Source organism: Rhinoderma darwinii, chromosome 4 (genome assembly GCF_050947455.1).
Source record: "Rhinoderma darwinii isolate aRhiDar2 chromosome 4, aRhiDar2.hap1, whole genome shotgun sequence".
NCBI lineage: Eukaryota > Metazoa > Chordata > Amphibia > Anura > Rhinodermatidae > Rhinoderma > Rhinoderma darwinii.
In genome coordinates, this window is record NC_134690.1 from 82,685,820 (window position 1) to 82,712,661 (window position 26,842).

The 26,842-nt window shown below is 46.1% G+C and overlaps 2 protein-coding genes across 3 annotated transcripts in view; both read left to right on the top strand.

Annotated features, from left to right (window-relative positions):
• Positions 1 to 26,842, top strand: part of LOC142760752 (speedy protein 1-B-like) — a 227,505-nt gene that overhangs the window by 131,931 nt on the left and 68,732 nt on the right. The gene's annotated exons all lie outside the window — the stretch shown is intronic.
• Positions 10,554 to 26,842, top strand: part of RBP1 (retinol binding protein 1) — a 55,764-nt gene continuing 39,475 nt past the window's right edge. Inside the window, exons 1-2 of the mRNA XM_075863926.1 lie at positions 10,554 to 10,765; positions 20,100 to 20,278. Of these exons, the coding sequence (XP_075720041.1) occupies positions 10,693 to 10,765; positions 20,100 to 20,278 (252 nt within the window). The 5' untranslated portion in view covers positions 10,554 to 10,692. The remainder of the gene's footprint in view (positions 10,766 to 20,099; positions 20,279 to 26,842) is intronic.

Here is a 26,842-nt window from a genome sequence, read left to right on the forward strand (position 1 = left end):
GTCCAGCCGTGCAGAGGTCCAGCCGGGCAGAGGTCCAGCCGTGCGGTGTCCAGGGGTCCAGCCGTGCAGAGGTCCAGCCGGACAGAGGTCCAGATGTGCGGTGTCCAGAGGTCCAGCCGGGCAGAGGTCCAGCCGGGCAGAGGTCCAGAGGTCCAGCCGTGCAGAGGTTCAGCCGTGCAGAGGTCCAGCCGTGCGGAGTCCAGCGGTCCAGCTGTACCGAAGTCCAGCCGTGCCGAGGTCCAGCCGTGCAGAGGTGCAGCAGCCAGACTTTGGAAACAGCCCAAGGACGAGGGTGACGACGCTGAGGAGCACAGGTACTGGACTTGTTTCCCCTGGGCGAGCACAAAGAAGCCCAAATCCCGTAGTCGTGCACCAGAGACTTTCCCACACGGGGAGACGCAACAGACATTGAGCCGCGCACTTCCACGTCCCAACCTCCCGCCCGTGGCTACCTCATGCCCGAGTACTGGCACCCATTTATGAAGGCCTGTGTGATCTGAAGTCATTGTTTCATCCCAAGAAAGAGATCCAATTCTGATTGTGTACAGTAAAATAAAAGTTAACCCAACATCGGTGTCGTATCTACTGTCCACTACTACAGCACGCACCTACAGGTACCTAAGACACGTTGGTGTGTGTGGAACGGGAAGGCTAGCCCATCTGGTCTCATCCCACAGAAGAGCTCTCTGAAGCACAAATTGCTGAATAAATTTATGCTGGCAATGATAGAAAGATGGCCGAAAAAACAGAGCATCACAGCTTGCAGCGTTTTGTTTGGGGCTGCAAAGCAACAGTCCAGTCGGAGTGCCCATGCTGATGCCTGTTCACCTCTGAAATCACCTACAATTGGCACGTGAGCATAAGAACTGGACCATGAAGCAATGGAAGAAGATGGTCTGGTCTGAAAAACTACATGTGAAAGGCCAGGTGTGTGTGCGTCGCTTACTTGGGGATGAGATGGCACCAGGATGCACTATGGGTAGAATACAAGCTGGCAGAGGCAGTGTAATGCTTTGGCAATGTTCTGCTGTTAATCCTTGGATCCTGGCATTCATGGGGACGTTACTTTGATACGTACTACGGACCTAAAGCTTCCTGTTAGGGCTTATTCAGACAAACGTACACTACCGTTCAAAAGTTTGGGGTCACCCAGACAATTTTGTGTTTTCCATGAAAACTCACACTTATATTTATCAAATGAGTTGCAAAATGACTAGAAAATATAGTCAAGACATCGACAAGGTTAGAAATAATGATTTTTATTTGAAATAATAATTTTCTCCTTCAAACTTTGCTTTCGTCAAAGAATACTCCATTTGCAGCAATTACAGCATTGCAGACCTTTGGCATTCTAGCTGTTAATTTGCTGAGGTAATCGGGAGAAATTTCACCCCATGCTTCCAGAAGCCCCTCCCACAAGTTGGATTGGCTTGATGGGCACTTCTTGCATACCATACGGTCAAGCTGCTCCCACAACAGCTCTATGGGGTTGAGAGCATAATTTGGAGGTGTGCTTTGGGTCATTGTCCTGTTGTAGGATGAAATTGGCTCCAATCAAGCGCTGTCCACAGGGTATGGCATGGCGTTGCAAAATGGAGTGATAGCCTTCCTTATTCAAAATCCCATTTACCTTGTACAAATCTCCCACTTTACCAGCACCAAAGCAACCCCAGACCATCACATTACCTCCACCATGCTTGACAGATGGCGTCAGGCACTCTTCCAGCATCTTTTCAGTTGTTCTGCGTCTCACAAATGTTCTTCTGTGTGATCCAAACACCTCAAACTTCGATTCGTCTGTCCATAACACTTTTTTCCAATCTTCCTCTGTCCAATGTCTGTGTGCTTTTGCCCATATTAATCTTTTCCTTTTATTAGCCAGTCTCAGATATGGCTTTTTCTTTGCCACTCTGCCCTGAAGGCCAGCATCCCGGAGTCGCCTCTTCACTGTAGACGTTGACACTGGCGTTTTGCAGGTACTATTTAATGAAGCTGCCAGTTAAGGACCTGTGAGGCGTCTATTTATCAAACTAGAGACTCTAATGTACTTGTCTTGTTGCTCTTTCTACTCTGTTTAGAGCCTGTGTGTGCTGTCCTCTGAAGGGAGTAGTACACACCGTTGTAGGAAATCTTCCGTTTCTTGGCAATTTCCTGCATGGAATTTCTAAGAACAAGAATAGACTGTCGAGTTTCACATGAAAGCTCTCTTTTTCTAGCCATTTTGAGAGTTTAATCGAAACCACAAATGTAATGCTCCAGATTCTCAACTAGCTCAAAGGAAGGTCAGTTTTATAGCTCCTCTAAGCAGCAAAACTGTTTACGGCGGTGCTAACATAATTGCACAAGGGTTTTCAAGTGTTTTCTAATCATCCATTAGCCTTCTAACACAGTTAGCAAACACAATGTACCATTAGAACACTGGAGTGATGGTTGCTGGAAATGGGCCTCTATACACCTATGTAGATATTGCATTAAAAAACAGGCATTTGCAGCTAGAATAGTCATTTAGCACATTAACAATGTATAGAGTGTATTTCTGATTAATTTAATGTTATCTTCATTGAAAAAAACTGTGCTTTTCTTTCAAAAATAAGGACATTTCTAAGTGACCCTAAACTTTTGAACGGTAATGTATAATACGTCTGTGCAACGCGCGGGATTTTCACGCGCCTCGCACGGACCTATGTTAATCAATGGGGCCGTTCAGACAGTCCGTGATTTTCATGCAGCATGTGTCCGCTGCGTAAAACTCACGACATGTCCTATATTTGTGCGTTTTTCGCGCATCACGCACCCATTGAAGTCAATGGTTGCATGAAAATCACGCGTACCACATGGAAGCACTTCCGTCTGATTCACGTGATTCGCGCAACAGCAGTAAAAACTATGAATGAAAACAGAAAAGCACCACGTACTTTTCTGTTTACAAACATAAAAACAGAGTGTCATAATGATGTCGGCTGCGTGAAAATCACGCAGCCACGCATCATACGCTGCTGACACACGGAGCGGTTATGGAACTTTTGCGCGCACAAAAGGCTGCGTTTTTTGCGTGCGCAAAACGCACACGATCGTGTGAATCCGGCTTTAAGCTGAGTTCACACAGCGTATTTGCCATCTGCGCTGCAGGGAATTCCTGGCGAAAAACCGCACTAAACTGTGGTGCAGTCTTTTGCCCAGAATATCTGCTGCGGAAAACTGCATTAACTGGCCTGCTAGGAGGCTGGCCACCTGGGATGACGTTTCTTTCCAGGAGACCGCTGCAGCATGGGATTGGCTGCAGCGGCAGTCACATGGGATGAAGCGTCATCCCAGGAGGTCGGTCCTCTGACGTCATCCAGGCTGGCCTCTTGGGATGACGTTTCATCTCAAGAAGAGGCCGTACTGAAAGAAGAAAAAAGGAATAAGGGAAGGCCTCCATGACTAAAATAGATGGGAGGGACACAGAGTTGGCTGGCCTATGAGAGGAAAGGGGGGGGGGGACAGCAGGAGGGCTTGAGTGAGAAGGGGTGGGGATTGAAGGGGATGTACCTGTTTCCTGTTTGTGCTCTCCCTCTCTTCGCCAGGACACAGAAGCAGGAACATGTTTGTTACCCCTGCTGCGTCTGATGAGGAGGCTATGGAGCTGTTGCGGGCCGCAGCAGCCTCTCAGGGTCCTGGATGGCTCGGAGCACGAGTAGCGACGCTGCTGCAGGGACAATCGGGCGCTCCGGTCCAGGAGCGAGCAGAGTCGGCTGGAGCAAGCGGGGAGCGCTCTGTCATGCCGGTGGTCGCGGGGCTGCTGGAGCAGGCCGAGGTACAGGACCGGCGTACCAGGGGGTCGGGCAGGAGAAGAGGAGAGCCCGTTTCCCCCATGACTCAGGCCAGGGCTGGCACTCCCGGCGTGACGCGCAGCACGAGGCGCTCGCGCCCGCCCGCAAGGCTGAGTCCTGCGGCGGCGCAAGAGGAGCCCATCAGTGGACCCTGCAGGCCAGACCCCAGGGCGGCCTGCCGCTGCTCTTTCGTCTGGTCCTGGGAGGAATCCCAAAACGCGGCAGCGCCCGGCGGCAGCGGCGAGGAGGACGCGGCCTTCACTTCCGGTCACATCCTCTCCTTCTTCAGCACGTGGCGGAAGGGCAACGGCGACCCTGCATGGTGATGTGCCAGCCAGAGGGTCGGCTCATGGTGTCGTCGAGGTGGAAACGACCAGAGGTCGCAGGATGAGGTCGGTGGTTGGAGTGCCAGGGACGGAACAGCTCGGAGCTGGTTCAGCGGGACGGATGAGGCATGAACTGGACCTCGGCCAATTGGATGATGCGATGTCACCCCCCCTTTACTCAGACGAAAATCGGAATTCCCCGTGCACACATTGCCAATGCGGACAGCGCCAGAGGGAGTCCGGAGCATTGGAGGACGGTGAGCGGCGGGCCTCTCCACGTGGACATGGGGGTCCGGCTGACGGGTTCACAGCCCCTGGGCAGCCTGGTGAGTTGACACCTACGTTACCATTTCTAGCTTTATTGATGTCGGGTATCGGTGTAGAGGGTGTCGAGGCGGTGGGCGTCGCGGCGGAGTCGGGGGTCCCGTCGCTACAGGCGGGTGCGGGGGATAGTTTGGCGGAGTTTGTGGGATGTTTAAAAGTGTTAGTGGGGCGGCTAGGTGGTTCCCCTTCCCAAGAATCGTCAGGTGTGGCGCCGGCCGCGGTGTGGGGGGGCAGTGTTGGAAGCGCTCCGGTTCGTCAAAACGGTGGGGGGTTGAATGCCGGGGCAGCGGTGGCAGTGGCGGCGGCGGTTCAAACAGACTCGCCAAAGGAGGTTGATAGGGTGCGTCTTGATGATCGTGCGCGCGGGGAGGTTTATGTTTGTTATGAGGGCCCGTTAGGGGCGCATTTAAAGCAGGAGGTAAAGGAAAGGATTTGGAAGGACGAGTATGTGGAGATTTTTTCCTTGCTTCCGCTGGAGAAGTTTAATTTAGATAAGGTGAAGCGGGATGAAACAAAAAAGGATGAGGAAGAAAAGAGACGGTACAGGTTGATTCCAAAAACGTTCGTCAATTGGATGCAGGCTTTTGCAATTTTGGCGAGCGTTATTGGGGAAAAGGCGCCAGATAATTGTTCCGGCTTGTTTTGTTATTTGGATGCGGTGGGGGAGGCGCATCGGGTTTATGGGGGCCAGGCCTGGCTTCGTTACGATGAGCAGTTTCGGCAGAGGAAAGCGGTGCGGCCGAATATACGGTGGGACCATAAGGACATAGCCTTATGGTTGAAAGTGACGGCACTTTATAAGCAGGGGCAGTCCTTTCCCGGGAGCGGGAATGCAGCAGGAACTTCCGGCGGGGGTAGTCAGGCCTCAGGTTCAAAATTTGGGACGTGTTGGCAGTTCAATGAGGGGCAGTGCAAATTTGGAGCGACGTGTAAATTCAAGCATGCGTGTTCACATTGCAGCGGGCAGTCACATGGAGCGTCTAAATGTTTTAAGAAGGGTAAACGACAAGGGGGAGCCAGCGGTGCGTCTGGTTATGGGGGAGACTCCGGTGAAACTCATAAAGATGGCCCCCTTTCTAAGTAGGTACCCCAATAAGGAGGGGGCGCGGTTGATTAGTTTAGGTTTTGGTTACGGTTTCATTATTCCGCCCCCTTTGCATGAGGTCCCTTTCACGCAGCGCAACCTTAAGTCGGCATATCAGCATGCGGGGGTAGTCTCGGAAAAAATCCGGAAGGAGATTGATCTGGGCAGAATGGCGGGCCCCTTTAGCACGATCCCAGTTCCAGGTTTGGTGGTGTCACCGTTAGGGGTGGTTCCAAAACGAGAAGGTAACAAATTCCGGCTTATTCAGCATTTGTCCTTCCCGAAGGGGGCGTCGGTTAACGATGGCATTGACCAGGATCTCTGTTCTGTGGTCTACACGTCGTTTGATGCGGCGGTAGCGTTGGTACGTGGTTACGGAAGAGGGGCTCTGATGGCAAAAACTGATATTCAAGCGGCGTTTCGTTTGTTGCCGGTTCATCCGGACAGCCAGAGGTTGTTGGGATGTTATTGGGAAGGGGATTATTACATTGATCGATGCCTTCCCATGAGTTGTTCGTTGTCGTGCGCGTACTTTGAGGTGTTTAGTTCTTTTTTGGAATGGGTAGTCAGGGAGGTCGCGGGGGTGGAATCAGTTATTCACTATCTCGACGATTTCTTGTGCGTTGGCCCGTCGTGTTCGGGGGTTTGCGCAAATTTGTTGGAGACGGTAAATTGGGTGTCAAGGGAGTTCGGTGTACCCTTGGCTGTGGAAAAAACTGAGGGTCCGGTGACGACCATTTGTTTTTTGGGAATTACTATCGACTCCGTAGCAATGGAGTGCAGATTGCCGGAGGATAAGTTGGGGGATTTGCGGTTGGTAGTGGAGCGAGCGTGTCGGATTAGGAAAATTACGCTACGTGAATTGCAGTCCTTATTGGGGAAGTTGAATTTTGCCTGCCGCATCATGCCGATGGGCAGGGTTTTTTGTCGGCGGTTGGCAGCGGCGACGGCGGGGGTTCGGGAACCCCATCATTTCATTCGTCTGGCTGCAGAGCACAGGGAAGATTTACAGGTCTGGCTCCATTTTCTGGCACAGTATAATGGGCGCTCTCTTTGGATGTCCCGGGCGTTAGATAGCTTCGATTTGGAATTGTTCACTGACGCGTCTGGGGCGGTGGGGTTCGGGGCGTTCTGTAAAGGTCAATGGTGCGCGGGAAAATGGCCGGTTGCATGGGTGGAGGCGGGACTGACGCGTAACTTGGCCCTACTCGAACTGTTTCCCATCGTGGTGGCGGTCACCATTTGGGGAGACAGGTTCCGGGACAAAAAAGTGCGTTTTCATTGCGACAATTTGGGGGTGGTGATGGCTATAAATAATACTTCGGCGTCGTCCCCTCCAGTGGTTCGCTTGTTGCGTCAGTTGGTGCTTTCCTGTTTGAGTTTAAATGCATGGGTGGTGGCGGTGCATGTTCCCGGGGTAGAGAATTGTATTGCTGACGCGCTTTCTCGCTCGCAGTGGGATCGTTTCCGGCAGCTGGTCCCGGACGCGGAGTTAACAGGGGTGGACTGTCCCAGTCATCTGTGGGAGCTGGTATCCAGGCGGCAGGTGCATTGATTAAACGTTCACTGGCCAGTGCGACGTGGTCGTCGTATGCGGCTGGATGGAGGCAATGGGAGGAGTGGGTGAGATCTTTGGGAGATGTGTGCTCGGATGATGATAGGATGGTGGCCTTGCTGTTTTGGTTGGGGGATGCGTTCGCCCGGGGTTGCACGGTCGCTAAGGTTAATCGCTTCGTGGCGGCCATTGCTTTCGGTTGTAAGTTACGGGGGTTGGCAGATATCACGAAGCGGTTTTTGGTGGGCCAGGCATTGAAAGGGCTGAGACGGGGTGTAGTGGTGAGGGATAAGAGGCGTCCCGTGTCATTTCAATTGTTGTGTTCCCTGGAGGTGGTGGTGCGGCAGGTGTGTCGTTCAGAGTATGAGAGCAAGCTTTTCCGGTTGGCTTTTGCGTTAGCCTTTTTTGGAGCTTTTCGGGTAGGGGAATTGGTTTCCCCCAGTTCGGTGAGAGCGGGGGGCTTGTTGCAGGATAATGTCGATTTGTATGAAGACAGGGTGGAGATAGTGTTGCGAAGGTCCAAAACGGACCAAGGAGGGGCAGGACGTCGAGTGGTTTTGCTGGCGGTCCCAAAGAATTCGGTTTGTCCAGTGTTGTGTGTCAAGGAGTACTTGGCGGGTTTAGATCTCTCAGATGGGCCGTTGCTGCGGCACGAGGATGGCTCGTTTCTGTCGCGGTATCAGTTTATTTCGGTTTTCAGAAAGTGTCTGGTGGCTAGCGGGGTGCAGGCAGAGCAATACTCGTCTCATTCTTTCCGTATAGGGGCAGCGACGGAGGCGGTGAGATGGGGTTTAGATGATGCAGGCGTGCAGCGGATAGGGCGTTGGGAGTCGGCGCGTTTCCGTTCTTATGTGCGCTTGAACATGTTGTGATATATTGATGTATAGCATGTTCCGGGTGCGTGCGTTTCCGCCTGAGTATTAATGGTACGCGGCAGCAAGAGGTGGTGCGTGTATGTTCTTCATTTGTTTTGCAGGCCGTGACTCATGCATGGTGTGGATTATGGGACATTCTTTTGTGTACTGGGGTGCCCTTCGCGCGGATGTACGGCCGGACGGTCGACAGCTCAGGATTCCGCGGGACGCGGCGGTTGTGAGGTGGATGGGTATACGGGGAATGACATGGAACAGGGTATTGCCCGAGTTTCACAATTTTGTACTGCTTGACAGGGCGCCGGAGGTACTGGTGTTGCATGTGGGAGGCAACGATTTGGGTATACGCCCTTTCCGGGAGTTGGTACGGGACGTCAAGCATGATTTGCTCTGCTTATGGGCAACTTATCCTAAATTGGTGACGGTGTGGTCTGAGATGGTCCCTAGGAAGAACTGGCGGATGGCCCGTTCTGTGGGAAAAATTAACAAGGCTCGCATTAAGGCTAATAGGGCCATATCGAGCTTCGTGACGCGTAATGGTGGGGTTGCGGTGCGCCACTGGGATCTGGAGGCTGGGACAGGCAGCTACTGGAGAGAGGACGGTGTGCACCTCAATGAGGTGGGGATGGATATGTGGAGTCTGGCTTTGACCGATGGAATTGAGCGAGCGGTGGGAGTGTGGAGGAGCTCGCAGGCGTGAGGTGGTCAAGGCCTGTTTCGCTTTGGCGGGGGGGAGTCCTTGAAGTAGGTCGTAAAAAGTGGTGGGGGGGAATGCATCACGGGATGCACCCCCAATTTGTCGGCTTCTTAGGGTGTTACCCCTTTTGAAAGCTGGGTTATATATATTTATATATATATGGTGGTCATCTGCAAAAAGGTAATTTGGTGCTCCTGGGCCGGGTTACGGCTGGGGGTAAGGTATTTGTGGGCAGATGGCCAAAATTAAGTATCGGTGGCTTCAAGGACTTGCCCCTGTCATTCTGGTTGGTTTATAATGTTATGACCCTGATAGGGTCGCAGTGGGTTATTTGTTGTTATGATGTATCCCCTTTTTTGGGGATTCAAAAATTATGGTATTTAAAGTTATTGTTATTTAAATAATAAACGGCTGCTGTGGCCATTAAAATCCAACTCTGTTTCAGTGTCTGCTTTGGGAGGGTAGATTTACATAAGGGGAGAAGCGACTCGACTTATTTGAGTCAAGAAGAGGCCGTACTGAAAGAAGAAAAAAGGAATAAGGGAAGGCCTCCATGACTAAAATAGATGGGAGGGACACAGAGTTGGCTGGCCTATGAGAGGAAAGGGGGGGGGGACAGCAGGAGGGCTTGAGTGAGAAGGGGTGGGGATTGAAGGGGATGTACCTGTTTCCTGTTTGTGCTCTCCCTCTCTTCGCCAGGACACAGAAGCAGGAACATGTTCCCGCCCGCCCGCCCTGATGTGGATCGGTTGACCGCGGCAAGAGGTTGCTGCGGATGGTGGTTCTTCTCGTCAAAGTTTATTTGCTTATTGACATTTGTATTTGGGGGAGGTTAAATTTTGTCATTGCAGCTGCGGGGGGGAGTCCTTGAAGTAGGTCGTAAAAAGTGGTGGGGGGGAATGCATCACGGGATGCACCCCCAATTTGTCGGCTTCTTAGGGTGTTACCCCTTTTGAAAGCTGGGTTATATATATTTATATATATATGGTGGTCATCTGCAAAAAGGTAATTTGGTGCTCCTGGGCCGGGTTACGGCTGGGGGTAAGGTATTTGTGGGCAGATGGCCAAAATTAAGTATCGGTGGCTTCAAGGACTTGCCCCTGTCATTCTGGTTGGTTTATAATGTTATGACCCTGATAGGGTCGCAGTGGGTTATTTGTTGTTATGATGTATCCCCTTTTTTGGGGATTCAAAAATTATGGTATTTAAAGTTATTGTTATTTAAATAATAAACGGCTGCTGTGGCCATTAAAATCCAACTCTGTTTCAGTGTCTGCTTTGGGAGGGTAGATTTACATAAGGGGAGAAGCGACTCGACTTATTTGAGTCATGTGATCGCCACTACAGCCTGTGATTGGCTGCAATGGTCACATGGGATGAAACGTCATCCCAGGAGACTGGCCTGGAGGAAGAAACACAGACTCCTGGGTAAGTATAAGATTATTTATTTTTTTTCTGAGTTGCTTTTTTATGGCGGATTCGCTGCGAACAGTGTGTACAAGCAGGAATATTCGTAGTAGTAAGTAAGGACTTCCATTTGTATCCTCTGATAATAGCATTTGATGTCATGCGATCCTGTAGACATACGTTGCATGCGATATGGTAATATCACTTACCGGGCATATGCGATCATGGCGTGCGTATAATCAGTGGAAACCTGGCCTAAAACTAAGATATAAGAGCACCCATTTCAAGGAAAATATCATGTGGGTGGGTCTAAAATATTAAATGAAAACACTTTCCAATACTAAATATGTTCTTTTATGTTAATTTATCTTGGCATCTGGATAAGGAGTGGGCAGGCACAGGCTATTGGAGGGGGTCTCAAGCTGTGCAGAGCCCAGGCATGTGTGCAGATGGTGAGATGTCCAGCGGGTGGGAGGTAACTCCTTGCATTGTGATAGAATTAGGAGGGGCTCAGTTAACAGCAGGATTTGAGTAAGCAGAGCTCTGTGACTACAGAGCCAGAACACACTACACCTCCAGCCTCAGCAGCACGCACCCCACTATTCCCCAGCAATCATGCCAATTGACTTCAGCGGCTACTGGAAAATGCAAAGCAATGAGAATTTTGAGGACTATCTGAAGGCGCTTGGTGAGTCGGGTTTGACGTCAGGTGTCTTGTTTTTGGCAGAATTGTCTGTTCTCTGCAGTCAGGAATGTGATGAGGTTTTGTTTGACTTTCTATGGATCAATGTACAGCCCCATTAACTAGTAAAAATGAAAAATCCTTTATACATCTACATTTCCTATGATTCATACAGCACCGGACTTCATTATAGAGGCAGGAATGTTCTTCCTTAATCCTAAATTCTAACTTTTGGTTCCCCACAGATCTCATATTACAAGATCACTCTGATTTCACTGGGATAAACACGCCGTTCACTCCCTTTTTCTTTTTTGGCCTCTATGGAAGCATTTATGTAATTCTTCATAGATTGTTGTATCTTGAATACCGCTCGGGAGCTTCTTTGAAAATTTTGTTAAATCATAAACGTATTTCATAGTCTATACATCTGAAATGATCTCCGTTTTTATATCCCTTGTCCGGTGAGGTAAATGTGATGTTTCCCATTTGAGATTTTAAGGGATATAGCAACAAAGAAGTGATGACGGAGCCTGTAGAATGTGTCTATCCCGGGGACTGGGTATAGAAGAGATGTAGCAGAGCTGAATGTTCAGTTAACTGTTTCGGACTGTTTTATTTGTTCATCCTGTTAAGTATGTGAGTAATGGACGTAATACGGCTGAATTTCAGCATCTGTGTTATGGCCGCAATTCTGTGAACTTCCACGATTCTGCTGAACCAAGCTTAGATCCCCACGGAACTCTATTGTGATATTAGTTTAATTCAATAATGCAGGAGGTCCGTGTTTTGTGGGTCTAAGGGTATGTTCACACGGCCTATTTACGGACGTAATTCGGGCGTTTTAGCCCCGAATTACGTCTGAAAATAGCGCCTCAATAGCGCTGACAAACATCTGCCCATTGAAAGCAATGGGCAGACGTTTGTCTGTTCACACGAGGCGTATATTTACGCGCCGCTGTCAAATGACGGCGCGTAAATAGACGCCCGCGTAGAAGAAGTGACCTGTCACTTCTTTGGCCGTAATTGGAGCCGTTACTCATTGACTCCAATGAATAGCAGCGCCAATTACGTCCGTAATTGACGCGGCGTTCAAGCGCCTGCACATGCCGTTACGGCTGAAATTACGGGGATGTTTTCAGGCTGAAACATCCCCGTAATTTCAGCCGTAACGGACGCCCTCGTGTGAACATACCCTCAGGGTATGTTCACACGCAGTGGTTTCAGACGTTATTCGAGCCGTTTACGCCTCGAATTACGCCTGAAAAAACGGCTCCATTACGCCTCCAAACATCTGCCCATTGCTTTCAATGAGATTTACAGTGTTCTGTTCCCACGAGGCGTAATTTTACGCGTCATTTTCAAAATACGGCACTTTAAAAAGACGCCGCGTCAACAGAAGTTCAGGTCATTTCTTGGGACGTTTTTGAAGCCGCTTTTAATTGACTCCGTTGAAAAACAGCTCCAAAAACGGCCGTAAAATACTCTGCGAAAAACGCGAGTTGCTTCAAAAACGTCTGAAAATCAGGAGCTGCCTTCGCTTGAAAACCGCTCCGATTTTCAGACGTTTTTGAGTTTACGTGTGAACATACCCTAAGACAGATGAGAAATTGCATCCGCATTACGGACATCTGACACTGGCCTTCTAATAATCAAGGAGGTTTTCCTTTGGTCCTATGTAAAATCAGTCATTGTTCCTCAGAAGGAGTTGTACCAATGCGTTTCAGATAGTGATATGTACTTTTTTTTTTTTTTTAAATGTTTAATTTACACATTCTGATATATATATATATAAATACTTCACATTCATAATAAATAATTTTCCATAGCAGTAGTTCTTTACTCTGCACTGCACGCCATTCATCGCTTAGTCAATGTCACCACTTATCTCATAGGGTCTCAAACAAAAGCACTTAGTGACGTCACTATCCACCTCTGCAATGTACAGCAAATTATTCTAATGCTGGTTAATATGACTAATAAGTCACCATTGTGGCTGCTGGTCTTCAGTACCACCAACATTATTATTAATATATGATGTGAACGTGCGTCTGTGAAGTCTCTCATGAGCACATGTAAATGCTCTTTGTTCACTTAGACGCAACACTGTCTTACACGTTCAGGCCACAAAACCTGCTCTTACGTGTATATTTGCATTGGAAAGTGCCGCAGAATATATTTCTTCGATGTAAAGTTACTATTAGAATTATTATATAACTCCGCACAAACTGGTAAATCCTAATTAACCTGTTTTTCCTATTAATATTTGGGTGGGGGCACACAAAACAATTCTTTGTTCCTCTAAATTTGTGGGTATAAAATGTACACAAAACTCACAATGTGTACTGTGTTCTTGGGTTTCATATATGTTTAAGGCCTCATACCCACTAAAGTGTTTTTCGTCAGGGTGCTATAGATTGTTTTAAATGATGGCACCCTGACACATTTGTTTAAATGGGGCCATGCACACTTCCGTTGTTTTAATGGAGCCGTTCCGTCAAAAATAGGACAGGTCGTACTCCTGCCTGTTTTTGACTGAACAGTCTCGACCTTTTCATTGATTTAGTCCGTGAAACAACGGACTGCACACGGAAGCCATCCGTGTGAGCCACGTGTTTCACAGAACAGTCATTAGCGGCCGTACAACGGCCGACGGAAGTGTGCATGCAGCCTTAAAAACCGTTCCATTTTGTTCCAAACATATCTCTAGTATCTGTAGTTTTCTTTTAATAAGATTGGGGCTACATACAGAATATGGTTAGGACAGTCACTCATGTGACTTGCACGCAACGTTCTTTCCATGTCGTGACTTCCCTTCTATATCTTGCCATGTGACAGTGAGATGATAGTTGAATGTATGTCGTGACTGGCTGTCACATTACAAAACGTTTTTGTGCAACCATAGTTTATTGCTGGCTATACACACACGATTGTTGTTAGCGGAGCGCTACTTCAGCCAACGACTATCTTTCCCGATTCCTCCATTAAAGGTTTTTTCCCGAGCTTATAAAAACAGATACAGAAAAGTACCTATATGTGTGTTTTGAATGCTCAGAAATTATTATTTTTCATTATCTTGCAGCTCCTTTGTTTTGATGCTGTCAGGGCTTGCTGTGGGTGAGATTACAATATAAAGGAATACAGTTCCCATAATTCATCCCTCCCGTCACAGACAATGCCTATATTTACATCTGCCTGCATCCACCTCTGTTACAAGGAATTTCTCACTGTCTTCACACACAACACAGTTCTGCTGCTCGCTGTACTATCTGCTGCCCAGCATGTGAAACACGATACCTCCAGAGACCGGGAGGGAGGAGCAGGGTGAAGTGGAGATAAGAGGCCTGTGATGTCCTATACTATAGGGAGGGGGAGAAAATCACACAAGCAGGAGATAAACACCAGAATCATAGTCATGTGACTAAATGTGAGACTGGCTTAGGCTTCCTTCAAATCCACGCCAGGATCCATCGGAACGGGACCCTGACTGACACAAACGGAAACCAAGGGTTTCTGTTTCCATCACCGTTGATTTCAATGGTGACGGATCCAGTGCCAATGGTTTTCGTTTGTCTCAGTTGTGCAAGGGTTCCATCGTTTTGACAGAATTAATACCATAGTCGACTACGCCATTGATTCCGTCAAAACGACAGAACCCTTGCACAACGGAGACTAACTGAAACCATTGGCACCGGATCCGTCACCATTGAAATCAATGATGATGGAAACGTCTGGTTTCAGTTTGTGTCAGTCAGGGCTCCGTTCCGACGGAAAGCTCCGTCGGAACAGTGCCCTGACGTGGATGTGAACGAAGCCTAAGTTGTAGGAACAGCTGAATTGTATGTTATCATATCCTGGGAAATCTGGGTGAGCACCAATATGGTTATTACCCAGGTTTTCCAGTGTTCTGAAAAGCAAATATACCTAGTAATGCAGCGTTTACTCCCCCAATACAAGGCAGGTGTAGAGTTCTGGAGTCTGGGAAAGCTGGATGACAACTCCTCAGAAGCTTTAAAGTGGTATTCTCCTTTACACTTTAACTTTTTTCCCCAAAATCACATTGGTAAAAAAAATTAAACGTATTACACCACTCCACAGTGAGCACTTACCCCCATGTCGCCATTACGTCATCGCTCGGTCCCGCTCCTTGTTCCCCGGCTTTTCTAGTTCAGTGGGAGGTACAAAGTAATTACATAACGATATCAGCAGTGCCGCACAGTGGCCACGAAACAGGGATAACAGAGTTAAACGGGGTGGAGAGCAGGCGCTGAGTGAAAGCCTTTATAAAGGCCCTTTTGCACTGGCCAACACTCGGCCGGTGCAGCGAGCGACGATGAACGAGACATCGTTGATTGGCGCTCAGTTGCTCCTGTCACACGGAGTTATGGATGGGGATGAGCGGTCGTTACTCCAATCGCTCCTTCCCATACGTTATCATGTTGGCAGCGCTTCTCTCTGTTTACACAGGGAGATGTGCTGCAGACAACGATAATATTTAACTTTTTTTAAAACGAGACGACCAGCAGATGATCGAGCGTTTACTTGTTCATCTGCTGATCGCTGCCCTGTTTACACTGGGCAATTATCGGCAACGAGCGTTATATTAATGTTCGTCTGCCCGATAATCGTCCTGTGTAAATCCGCCTTTAGTGCTCTGATGTACTATTAGCGGCAGCTACTGTAGGTTTAAACTACTGTTTTCTTCCAAATACAACTGACTAGCGTGACATAAGGGACAAGTTAAGGGATTATTGAGATGACAATATCCCTTTAACATGAACACCAGATTGGGGCAAGTGTGTATGTTCATATCAATAAGGAGAAGGGGATAATCTCATTACTTGAGGTAACAAAGGATCAGGTATGTTAAAATCCTACATGCCCAATCCTTGTCACCGCCCCAAGGCATTCAGTATGTCAGGAGACCGCCGCCGTTTAGATTAGATTGTCAGCTGATGCTGCCAAATTCACCAGAGAATGATCAAATATGTATGACTAGCCATCTATAAGGCTGTGTTTACAGGTTGCAGCCACGTTGCAAAGTGAATAGGATTTTATAGAATCCTATTCACATGCTGCAGTAATGACAGATTTACCAGTCTCTGCTTATTCATTGAAAAATAAATGCCTAGACTGGATACAATTGTAGCAAACTTATTAACTACATGGTTTTTAAGGCGAGCTGTGCCTTATAGGTAGAGAGTAAGTTGTGGGCAGGTTCATATCTTTCTCTAATGCCTCCGGTGAGGAAATCGGCCATAAAAAATTGTAAAAACTTTATCATAGTGGGATCTTTACATAGAAACAATTTTAGGAACACTTCCTAGAACGTCTTCTTTAAAAACAAACGACAGCCCCCAACTGTGACGTGTTGTACCATGCTTTTAACATGCATAGGATACATGGTATAACTGTGTGCTTATATGACCAAACAGGCCCAATGGTGGAGATTTATCAAGGCCGGAGTACCACAGATCCTAAGGATAGACCATCAATTCAGAGTCTCAGACAGCCCTTTACTCATCTCCTTCAGTCAAAAATCTGTTTGATTTCTTAATGACATTTGTTTCTGGGAAAGCTGAGTGACCATCAATATGACTGCCAGTTCCCACAAGGATCGTCACTCAGACTATAAAATGGCAGTGTCCCATACTCTTGGAATTCGTATATTTTTGGTTCATGTTTATGTTGCGAGAGGTGAGAGTTCTCTAAGTCACCAAGTTGAGAGTCCACGTCATAACCTTATCAGTAGTTTATTTTCTCCAGGTCATTAGTGTACATTTGGTTTTTATTAACCCTTCAGCCAACAATTCTGTTTGGTATTTGACAGTGCCGCAGTTTTCCACACTACACAGGGCTAAATAATTTACTCTACTTTCATACGGAGAAACACATTAGCTGCAGCGTCTCTGGATCTCAAAGTCAACATGACAGGCATTTCAGTGTAACATCATCGATGGTTGCACATTATTATGGTTATATGTTAATAGGTTGAACTCAGAGAGAAAATAAAGTATTGTAATGTACTTAATATAGTGATTCATACTGCAGCGTTTCTAGAGGCTAAAGTGATTAACCCGGTAATACTGGGATTAATCTTATGTGCTCGGATAAGTTACAGTAATTACAAAGAGCCGTGTCACACTTGCTGTTTATTTGGCACCGAGGTCTTTTGAGATATATATTTCCCTTTCAGTCCAAAACCTAAACTAGGTCAAAAAAAGATCAATCAAAATTGATCTTTTATACTTTTCCACTGTTTGTGATCTACTCCAGGTTTTGATCATTAAAAAGGGATCAAAAACTGATCCAAAATGGAACTGTGTGAACACCATGGCCTAAGGCCTCATGCACACGACCGTAGCCATGTGCACGGCCGTGATATTCGGGTCGGCCAGGGGGCGGAGTGTCAGCCGCGAGCCGCCCGCAAAACGTGGGCCGTGCACATGGCAGCGTCCATTATTTGCCATGAGCCTGAGCTGCTGGGCCATGCACGGACCGTGGAAACCACGGTCGTGTGCATGGCACCATAGGAATGAATTGGGCCGCAATTCTCCCGTGGATTTTCGGGGGGAATTGCGGCCGCAAAAGCACATTCGTGTGCATGGGGCCTTAGCGTCACTCCTTTTGGGCTCATTCTCACGACTACCTTACAGCTCTGTACAACCTAAAGGGTTATTCCCATCACAGAAAGTGATTTCATATCGCTAGGATATGCCATCCCTTTTTGATCAAGGGTCGTATGACCTCTTGGACCCCCATAGATTTAGCGTGGCCTCCCCTTCAAAGTTTTGCCTTCCACAATGGTGTTTCCTGCCAGTGGCTGTGCAAGAAACTTAAAAGGAACCTGTCACCAGCATTTCACCTATTGAACTCGACTCACCCCTCGCTGGCCGCTGCAGTTAAAAGTTCATTGGTGTTATTCCCTCTTCTAAACTCCTCCTCCGGCCGTAAATAATGGTCTGCAAACATTTTGCGACTTTTATGGTAATAATCCGGCAGTCTTATTCGTTCCTGTTCTTATCCTCGCCCACCGCCGAAAATTGGCCCACCCTGAATGCCAAAATCTTGTCTGGGAGAGCGCGCATGTCACCCTTTCCTGCTTAGTCTAGGCCTCAAATCTAGTTAATGCGCATGCGCCGCTATGGTATCCTGTTGTGCGCACACACCAGAACAGGACATCGATGCGAAAGCTTGGGATTTTGTGTGTGCTGGGGAAGGCGAGGAGCTGTCAATCAAAATTAAAGAGGCGGGTTAACTCGGAAAGGCTTGAGGAATGAAGATATGACTCTTTTCGAACTAAGATAATACTCTTTTATGTTCATTAGCATACAGCGCAGGAACACTAAAAAACTGAAAAGTAAAGGTATTTTTAACCCAATTACACTAGGTATTGCTGGTTTAATAAGTGAAATGCTGGTGACAGATTCCCTTTAAGCATGGCCCTAATCACTTGGCCAGGAGTGAAGGATGAAAACATTGAAGGGGCTGCCAAAATAAACTAGCCCTGTGGCCCCTTCATTCTCAAAATAGGTGGGGATCCCAGAGGTCGAACCCAAACTGATTTTGAAGAGATGGACTGTCCTAGAGATATGCCATCACTTTGTGTGACGGGGATAACCCTTTGATACGGTACCACAGACTTCTTTAGAGCTCTACTACTGTACCTTTTATATACCTCTAATTTTCTAGAGACATACACAAGTTTTTTTTCTTTTGGATTCTGTAGGAATCGGACAGAAAAAAAAAAGGTAACGCGCTTCATCAGACATCATATTAGTGAGCTACTCTCCCCTAGGAGCATTGCTTTTAGGAGAGAGTAGCTAATGGGGTGCCTTTGGTACAAAGGTGCAGGAACTCTGTTCCTCCATATAGGCGCCATACATATAACTCTGCCGTGTGCATGAGGCCTTAACCCCAAACAGTCCTGAAAACAACGCTATGTCCACAATTCTCAATTATTATTATTTTTTTTTAACCAAAACTGAGTGCCATTTATAACATGGTTTGCTCATATTATGAACACATATAAATGGAACTAGAAAAAATACGGGTAGTATCAAAGTATATGTGGTCATATCTAGTGACTAACACCTATACCCATCATGATTGGCTGGGCTCGGAGGAGGACTGACTGCAAGGCATTATGGGGTAGCCATATGACCCCCCTTCTCTGTCTTCCTGTCTTTGTCTGATCTGTAAAATGGTGGCCGCCAAATTGAGCAATTTTGCAAGGAAAATCGCAAAAGTTTCGGATTTATGAAAATCCTAAAGTTTTTTTTGTGAAATTCGTAACTAATTTTGTTTTGTGTACAATCTATTCGCTCATCTCTGGTAAATACTTATCAAGGCCGGGGTACCACAGAGTTGCACGCCAGTCTACCAGTGTAGAGTGTTGTTCCCTTCCCTACTAAACTGTGCCAGTTTATACTTGGCATTCTTCACCACCACAGAAAACTTTGATAAATCAGTTGTACTACATCCCCTTTTACCAAAATAAATGAAAGTTACTAAATATTAACATTTCGGATTGACCAAGTCTTGCCTTGAACTCAATAGAAATGATGTAGTAGGGTCGGAAATGAGCAGTTCATGAATGAAATCTAATACTGTGTCAGGAGTTGGATACATTCCTTCAAAGGTGACGTGAAAGGCTGATTTCAGGATGTATTCATTTTTCTAATATTGCAGTTAAAGGTGGTAGAACCAGTTATTAAGTTTAAGGGGTAGTTACTTTTAATGTGGTTCCTTAAATAAATCCTGTGTTTTGCAACCCACAGCTGCCTTTGATCTAGATGGGGGTTTAATATATGCCTTGCTCTCCGTTCTTGAGCTGCTTGAATGTCAAATCTCTAAATTTTTGAGCCCCATAGTTATACTGTTGTGTTGGGGCTCATGGTGGGGGCCCAAGCTCAGGTTGGCTCTTTCTTATGGTTTATATGAAGCTATTATCCAGTTCCCCCTCTACAAAGGCACCACAAAGTTAACAAACCAAGGGTCTTCCTGTCCTGAGATGGTGGGTCAAGTCAGCACCAAGAGGTGGAGGGGGCACTTTGGTTCTTGATATGGTGCCCCTTCTCCTCTATGTTCAACCCTTTAAAGACAAACACAATAGTGTTAAGCATAACGTAAAATGTAAGCGTATTATGCCTAAGCCTCTTTCCTACAAAATCAAATGTATGTTTGGTATCACATAGAATAATTCAACTGGAATGTTTATTTGAGCAGGATATACGCCGCAGATTACAACATGGAAGGACATTCCTGAGAGCGATCAGTTTAGGTTTGTAGGGTTCTCCCTTGAAGGATAATAAAAATCTCTCCTCTCTTTCTCCCTATGTAGACGTCAATGTCGCCATCAGGAAAATCGCCACTCTGCTGAAACCAGACAAAGATATTGTTCACAATGGTGAGCACATGGTCATTAAAACCCTGAGCACTTTTAGAAACTACATCATGGAATTTGATGTGGGAAAGGAGTTTGAAGAGGATTTGTCTGGAGTAGATGATCGCAAATGCATGGTAAGAATTAAGGCCAGATTAGCCCATTTCTTTAACAAAGGGTGCCTTTTTGAGAAGATTAGTTCTGTATTCCCGAGTCCCTACCATCTCTGCTTGAAGGCGATTTCATGAACTTTACACCATTGCACAAGAGCTGTCCTTTCATATGTCCTTCTATACTACACATTGTGATACCGTATAGTCTCAGCACGCTGGTTAGTAGTTTGAATATAAATGTATATAGGACATTGTGGAATTAGCGCCTTCATATGCCTCCAAACCTTGGACCATGGGGATGCCAAACACCTGCATTAATCCAGATATATAAAGGCAAATAAAAGTGAATATAAGATTATATTTTGCAGTACAGAAGAAAATGGGCTGCTTAATGGTCCAATTCTCTAGATGGTGAAAGCAGTAAAAACGGCATGTCTTCATACCGTATATATATATATTTTTTGTTTACTTTACTATGATGATTGTTTTTATTTAACCCCTTTCCACCACAGCCAAGGATTTTTACTTTAGATTTTTCCTCCCCACCTTACAAAAGCCATAACTTATTTATTTTTCCATCTGAATTGTTTATTGCAGGATAAGCCTGGATTTACACGAGCGTGTGCGTTTTGCACGAGCAAAAAACGTGGCGTTTTGCGCGCGCAAAAGGCACTTAACGGCTCCATGTGTCATCACCATATGATGCGTGGCTGCGTGATTTTTGCGCAGCCGCCATCATTATGACATTCTGTTTGTATGTTTCTAAATCATACTTTTTACTGCAGTTGCGCGAATCACGCGCGTCCCACGGAAGTGCTTCTGTGTGCTGCACGTGATTTTCACGCACCCATTGACTTCAATGGGTGCGTGATGCGCGAGAAACGCAGAAATATAGGACATGTCGTGAGTTTTACGCAGCTGACACCTGCTGCGTGAAACTCACGGGCAGTCTGCACAGCCCCATAGACTAACATAGGTCCGTGCGACACGCGTGAAAATCACACGCGTTGCACGGACGTATTACACGTTCGTCTAAATAAGCACTGAGTTGTACATTTTCACAGCACCATTTATTGTAACATATAATGTACTGGGAAACTGGAAAAAAATTCTTTAAAACATGTTAACTCTGTTCTGCCAGTCAATACGATTATAGCCATACCAAATTTTATATAGTTTTGGGGTTTTTTTTTGTTTTTTTTAAAAATCTTTTTAGAAGGAAAAAACTGATTGTTAAAAATAAAATTTATTTTGTGTCGCCATATTCTGGGAGCCATAACTTTTTATCGTGTGATGGCTTATTTTTTTGCAGGGCGACCTATAGTTTCTATTGGCACCGTTTTAGGGTACATAAGACTTTTTATAAATTTGTATTCAATTGTTTGTGGGAGATTAAGTGACCAAAAAACAGCAATTCTGGCATTTTCATTTTTTACGGTGTTCACTGTGCAGGTTAAATAATGCTATATTGTAATAGTTCAGACATTTATGGACGTGGCGATCCCAGTTATGTTAATTTTTTTTACATTGCGTTTGGGGTAAAATGGGCAAAGGGGTTTTTCTTTAACTATTCTTTTTATAGTAAAAATACTTTACCTGTATTTAACTTTTTTTTTTTTTTTTTTAAGTCCCCCCAAGGCGACTTAAACCAGCGATCGTTGGACTGATTGCAGGATGTACTGCAATACAAATGTATTCTAATATATCGTATATCATGAAGCGGTTAGAAGCACCGTTTCTAAACTCTTAGATACCGCAGTTGCTTTTGACCGTGGCATCCAAGGGGTTAAACCAGCAGTATCCCGCTCATTACCCTGAAGTGTCAGCTGTTACATACACCCGACACGCTACGTTCTAAGGAGCTGGCTCAGCCGGTGAGCCTGCTCCATACTCCCACCCAACCTCTGCTGTATATATACAGCTGATGTCGGGAAGGGGTTTTTAACCCTTTCCCGACATTTGTCATCTGGATATGTCATGGAAAGCTAGTGCTTCCCGCATTTTTCTGTATCCATACGACAAATGGATAGTACCGGATCAGAAGCCGTCAGTGCCATCATCGCCGGATGTCAGCGGTGTATTACAGCTTCGAAATTAGCTTTGATCCCCACCATTAACCCCTTAAATGCTGCGGTCAAAAGCGATCGCTGCATTTAAAGAGTTTGCAGCTCATCAGCACCCCAGCAATGCAATTGCTGTTGGTCTGCCTAGCATGGAAGAACGACGAAAAACAAGCCCTCGTACAGCTCCGTCGATTAAAAAATTAAAACCGTTATAGCTCTCACAACTTGGCGACAGAAAAAATACATTATTTTTACAAAAGTAATTTTACTGTGCAAAAAGTTGTAAAATGTAAAAAAGTGCTATAAATTGGGTATTGCTGGAATCGTACTGACCCGCAGAGTAAATTTAACATGTAATTTAAAAAGCATGGTGAATGCTGTATAAAAAAACTAACAAAACGATGCCAGAATTGCAGTTTTTTGGTCACCTGGCCTCCCAAAAAATAAGATAAAAAGTGATCAAAAAGTCGCATGTACCCCAAAATGGTACCAATAATAACTACAGCTTATCCTGCAAAAAAACAGCCCTCATACCACCACGCCTATGAAAAAAATAAAATTAGTTAACGCTCAAATAAGTCAGGAAATAAAAAATATGCAGTTGTGCAGCCCGAGGGGAACATTTCTTCTGTTTCAAGAGGCGAATTATCAAGGACCTAAAATTAGGGAACCAGGAAGGGGACGGCCCAAACATATCTGCTGGAAGCGAGGGTGCCCGTATTATACCAGGACAACACTTCCCAGCAAAATTCCCCAAACTGCAAAGGTGCGCAGTGTGAACCAAAAGGGGGATAAGTAAGGACACCATTTATGAGTGCGACACCGGCCTGTGCAGAAAGGATTGTGTCACAGCGTTACACACATCTATGGATTATTTTATTATTTATCCCATTATTATACCCCCTGACTATGCCCCTGATGTACTCTGCCCAGCTCACATGTACCCCCACATTATAAACTTTAATACCAGTAATACTCCAAACAAAACTACTACCAAGCAAAATCCATGCTCCAAAAGCAAAGTGGCGCTCCCTCCACTCTGAACCCTACAGCGTGCCCAAACAGCAGTTTAATTCCACATATATGGCATCGTCATACCCGGGAGAACGCTTTTAACAATTTTTGGGGTGTGAGTCTCCAGTGGCACAAGCTGGGCACGACATATTTGCCACTGAAATGGCATATCTAGGGAAAAATTTAAATTCTTACTTTGCAACATCCGCAGCGCAATCACTTATGGAAAAGACCTGTGCCTTGAGGGGTGCAGTTACCAAAATGGGGTCACTTGTCAGGGGTATCTTTTATTATTTCACATCAGAGCCTCTGCAATTGTGAAACAATACTTTTGTAAATCGTCAAAGCAGGCCTCAATTTCGCATGGTACTTTTTCACTCCTGAGCCCTGTCAAATCTCCAGGCAAAAGATTAGAGCCACATGTAGGGTTAGGCTATGTTCACACGCTTAACAAAAAACGTCTGAAAATACGGAGCTGTTTTCAAGGGAAAACAGCCCCTGATTTTTCAGAAGTTTTTTGAGCAACTCACGTTTTTCGCTGCGTTTTTTACGGCCGTTTTTGGAGCTGTTTTCATTGGAGTCTATGAGAAAACGTCTCCAAAAACATCCCAAGAAGTGTCCTGCACTTCTTTTGACGAGGCTGTAATTTTACGAGCCGTCTTTTGACAGCGACGCGTAGAATGACAGGTCGTCGGCACAGTACATCGTAAGACCCATTGAAAGTAATGGGCAGATGTTTGCCGACGTATTGGAGGCGTTTTTTCAGACGTAATTCGAGGCGTAAAACGCCTCGTTTACGCCTGAAAATAGGTCGTGTGAACCCAGCCTGATTCTAAAACCGAGAAATGCAGCATAATTACAGAGCTGTCTTGTTATGGTGGCACAAGCTGGGCACCACATGGAATATCTATGGAAAATATCCAATTTTCACTCTGCAACATCGAGTGCACACTAATTTCTGCAATACACCTGTGGAGTTAACATGCTCACTACACCCCTTGGTGAATACCTCGAGGAGTTTCATTTCCAAATTGGGTCACTTTTGGTGGGTTTCCACTGTTTTGTTATTGAAGAAAAGGGATTTTCTTTATTTTCACTTCCCAATTCTAATAAATTCTATGAAACACCTGTGGGATCAAAATGCTCACTACACTCATGGATTAATTCCTCAAAGTGTGTAGTTTCCTAAATTGAGTCACTTTTAGGGGGTTTCCACTGTTTTGTCTCCTCAGGGGCTTTGCAATTGCGACATGGCCTCCGCAAACCATTCCCGCGAAATTTGAGCACCAAAAGCCAAGTGGCGCTCTTTCCCTGCTAAACCTTGCCGTGTGTCCAAACAGCCGTTTATGGCCACATGTGGGGTATCGTTTTACTCAGGAGAAATTGCTTTACAAATGTTGAGGTGCTTTTTCTCCTTTAGTCCTTGTGCAAATGACAAACAGCCCTGAAAGCCCACTTAAAATATGAACTGGCCCCTGTAAAAATAGCCCTTTGACATTTTCTTGAAAATGTGAGAATTTACTGCTAAAGTTCTAAGTCTTGTAACGTCCTAGAAAAATATAAGGCTCTTCAAAAAACGATGCCAATCTAAAGTAGACATCCGGGGGATGTTAATTAGCGACTATTTTGTGTGGCATAACTGCCTGTCTTACAAGCAGTTACATTTAAATTTAGAAAAATGCAGATTTTTTTTTTTTTTCAATTTTCGCTAAATTTTGGTGTTTTTCACAATTAAATACTGAATGTATCGATCAAATTTTGCCAGCAACATAAAGTCCAATGTGTCACGAGAAAACAATCTCTGAATAGCTTGGATAGGTAAAAGCATTCAGGCGTTATTACCACATAAAGTGAAACATGTCAGATTTGAAAAATGAGGCTATGTCAGGAAGGTCAAAAGTGGCCAAAGCGGGAAGGGGTTAAAGGTGACATAAAAGGAATTTATTTTTATTTGTTTTCACCGGACTTTTGATGAACAGCAGTGTTAAATGTCAAGATCCGTGGGTATTTGGACCCACTAGGCCGCACCGCCGTAGCGGAGTAGCAGCTGGCTAAACAGTCCGGGTATGTTCACACGGCGGGGGTCCGTAACGGCTGAAATTACGGGGATGTTTCAGCCTGAAAACATCCCCGTAATTTCAGCCGTACCGGCATGTGCAGGCGCTTGAACGCCGCGTCAATTACGGCCGTAATTAGCGCTGCTATTCATTGGAGTCAATGAATAGCGGCTCCAATTACGGCCAAAGAAGTGACAGGTCACTTCTTCTACGCGGGCGTCTATTTACGCGCCGTCATTTGACAGCGGCGCGTAAATATACGCCTCGTGTGAACAGACAAACGTCTGCCCATTGCTTTCAATGGGCAGATGTTTGTCAGCGCTATTGAGGCGCTATTTTCGGGCGTAATTCGGGGCAAAAACGCCCGATTTACGTCCGTAAATAGGCCGTGTGAACATACCCTCCTAGTACAAGAGTACCTTTGATAGTCCTGACAGTAACGGAAGCTCAGCACAGATGAACTTGCAGACACCAGACATGGTGTTTTTCAGCAGGTGTGACAGGTGGCACAACACGACTCCAACAATCTAAGGCACAGGAACAAATATAGCGCGGGATACAGGTAGCAGGGCACGGGAACAAGAGGAACAGGATAACACTAAGGCCTCGTTTACACGAGCGTGATATACGTGCGTGCGACGCGCGTGCTTTTCACACGTGTCATACGCACCTATATTAGTCTATGGGGGCATGCAGACAGTCCGTAAGTTTTGCTCAGCGTGAGTCCGCTGAAAAATACTCACGACATGTCCTATCTTTGTGCGCTGTTCGCGCATCACGCACCCATTGAAGTAAATGGGTGCGTGAAAACCACGCATGCCGCACGGAAGCACTTCCGTGCGAACTGTGTGATTCGCGCAACAGCTGTCAAAAGGATGAATGAAAACAGAAAAGCACCACGTGCTTTTCTGTTTACAAACATCCAAACGGAGTGTCATAATGATGGCGGCTGCCCGAAAATCGCGCAGCCGCGCATCATACACTGATGACACACGGAGCTGTTAAGTGCCTTTTGCGCACGCAAAACGCCGCGTTTTTTGCGTGCGCAAAACGCACACGCTTGTGTAAATCAGGCCTAAGGGACCATTTGCTCAAACTAACATGGGTAAACACAACGCTCAGGCAAGGAGTAAAGGGGCAGGGTCCTTCTTATAGTCCAGGGTGATCATGGGCTTATTAATAATTATTTTCATGTGCGGGACACAGCAGAACGGAGCAGAAGTGAGTGCTGGCGTCTCCTAGGGAGGAGATGCGGGCCAGCACTCACAAATCCATGTCTGCGGCCGTCAGGGTGTGAGTAAGCTACATTAAATATACCAGAATGAGATCCTCCAACATATTAAAATGTCTTCTACTGACTTGACCCTTTCCTGGTATAGAAAAGAGAAGGATGGGACCCTTGCTGTACTGCCAGTGTCGGTGGCACAGTAGAGGAATAGAAAGATTGTCCTCCC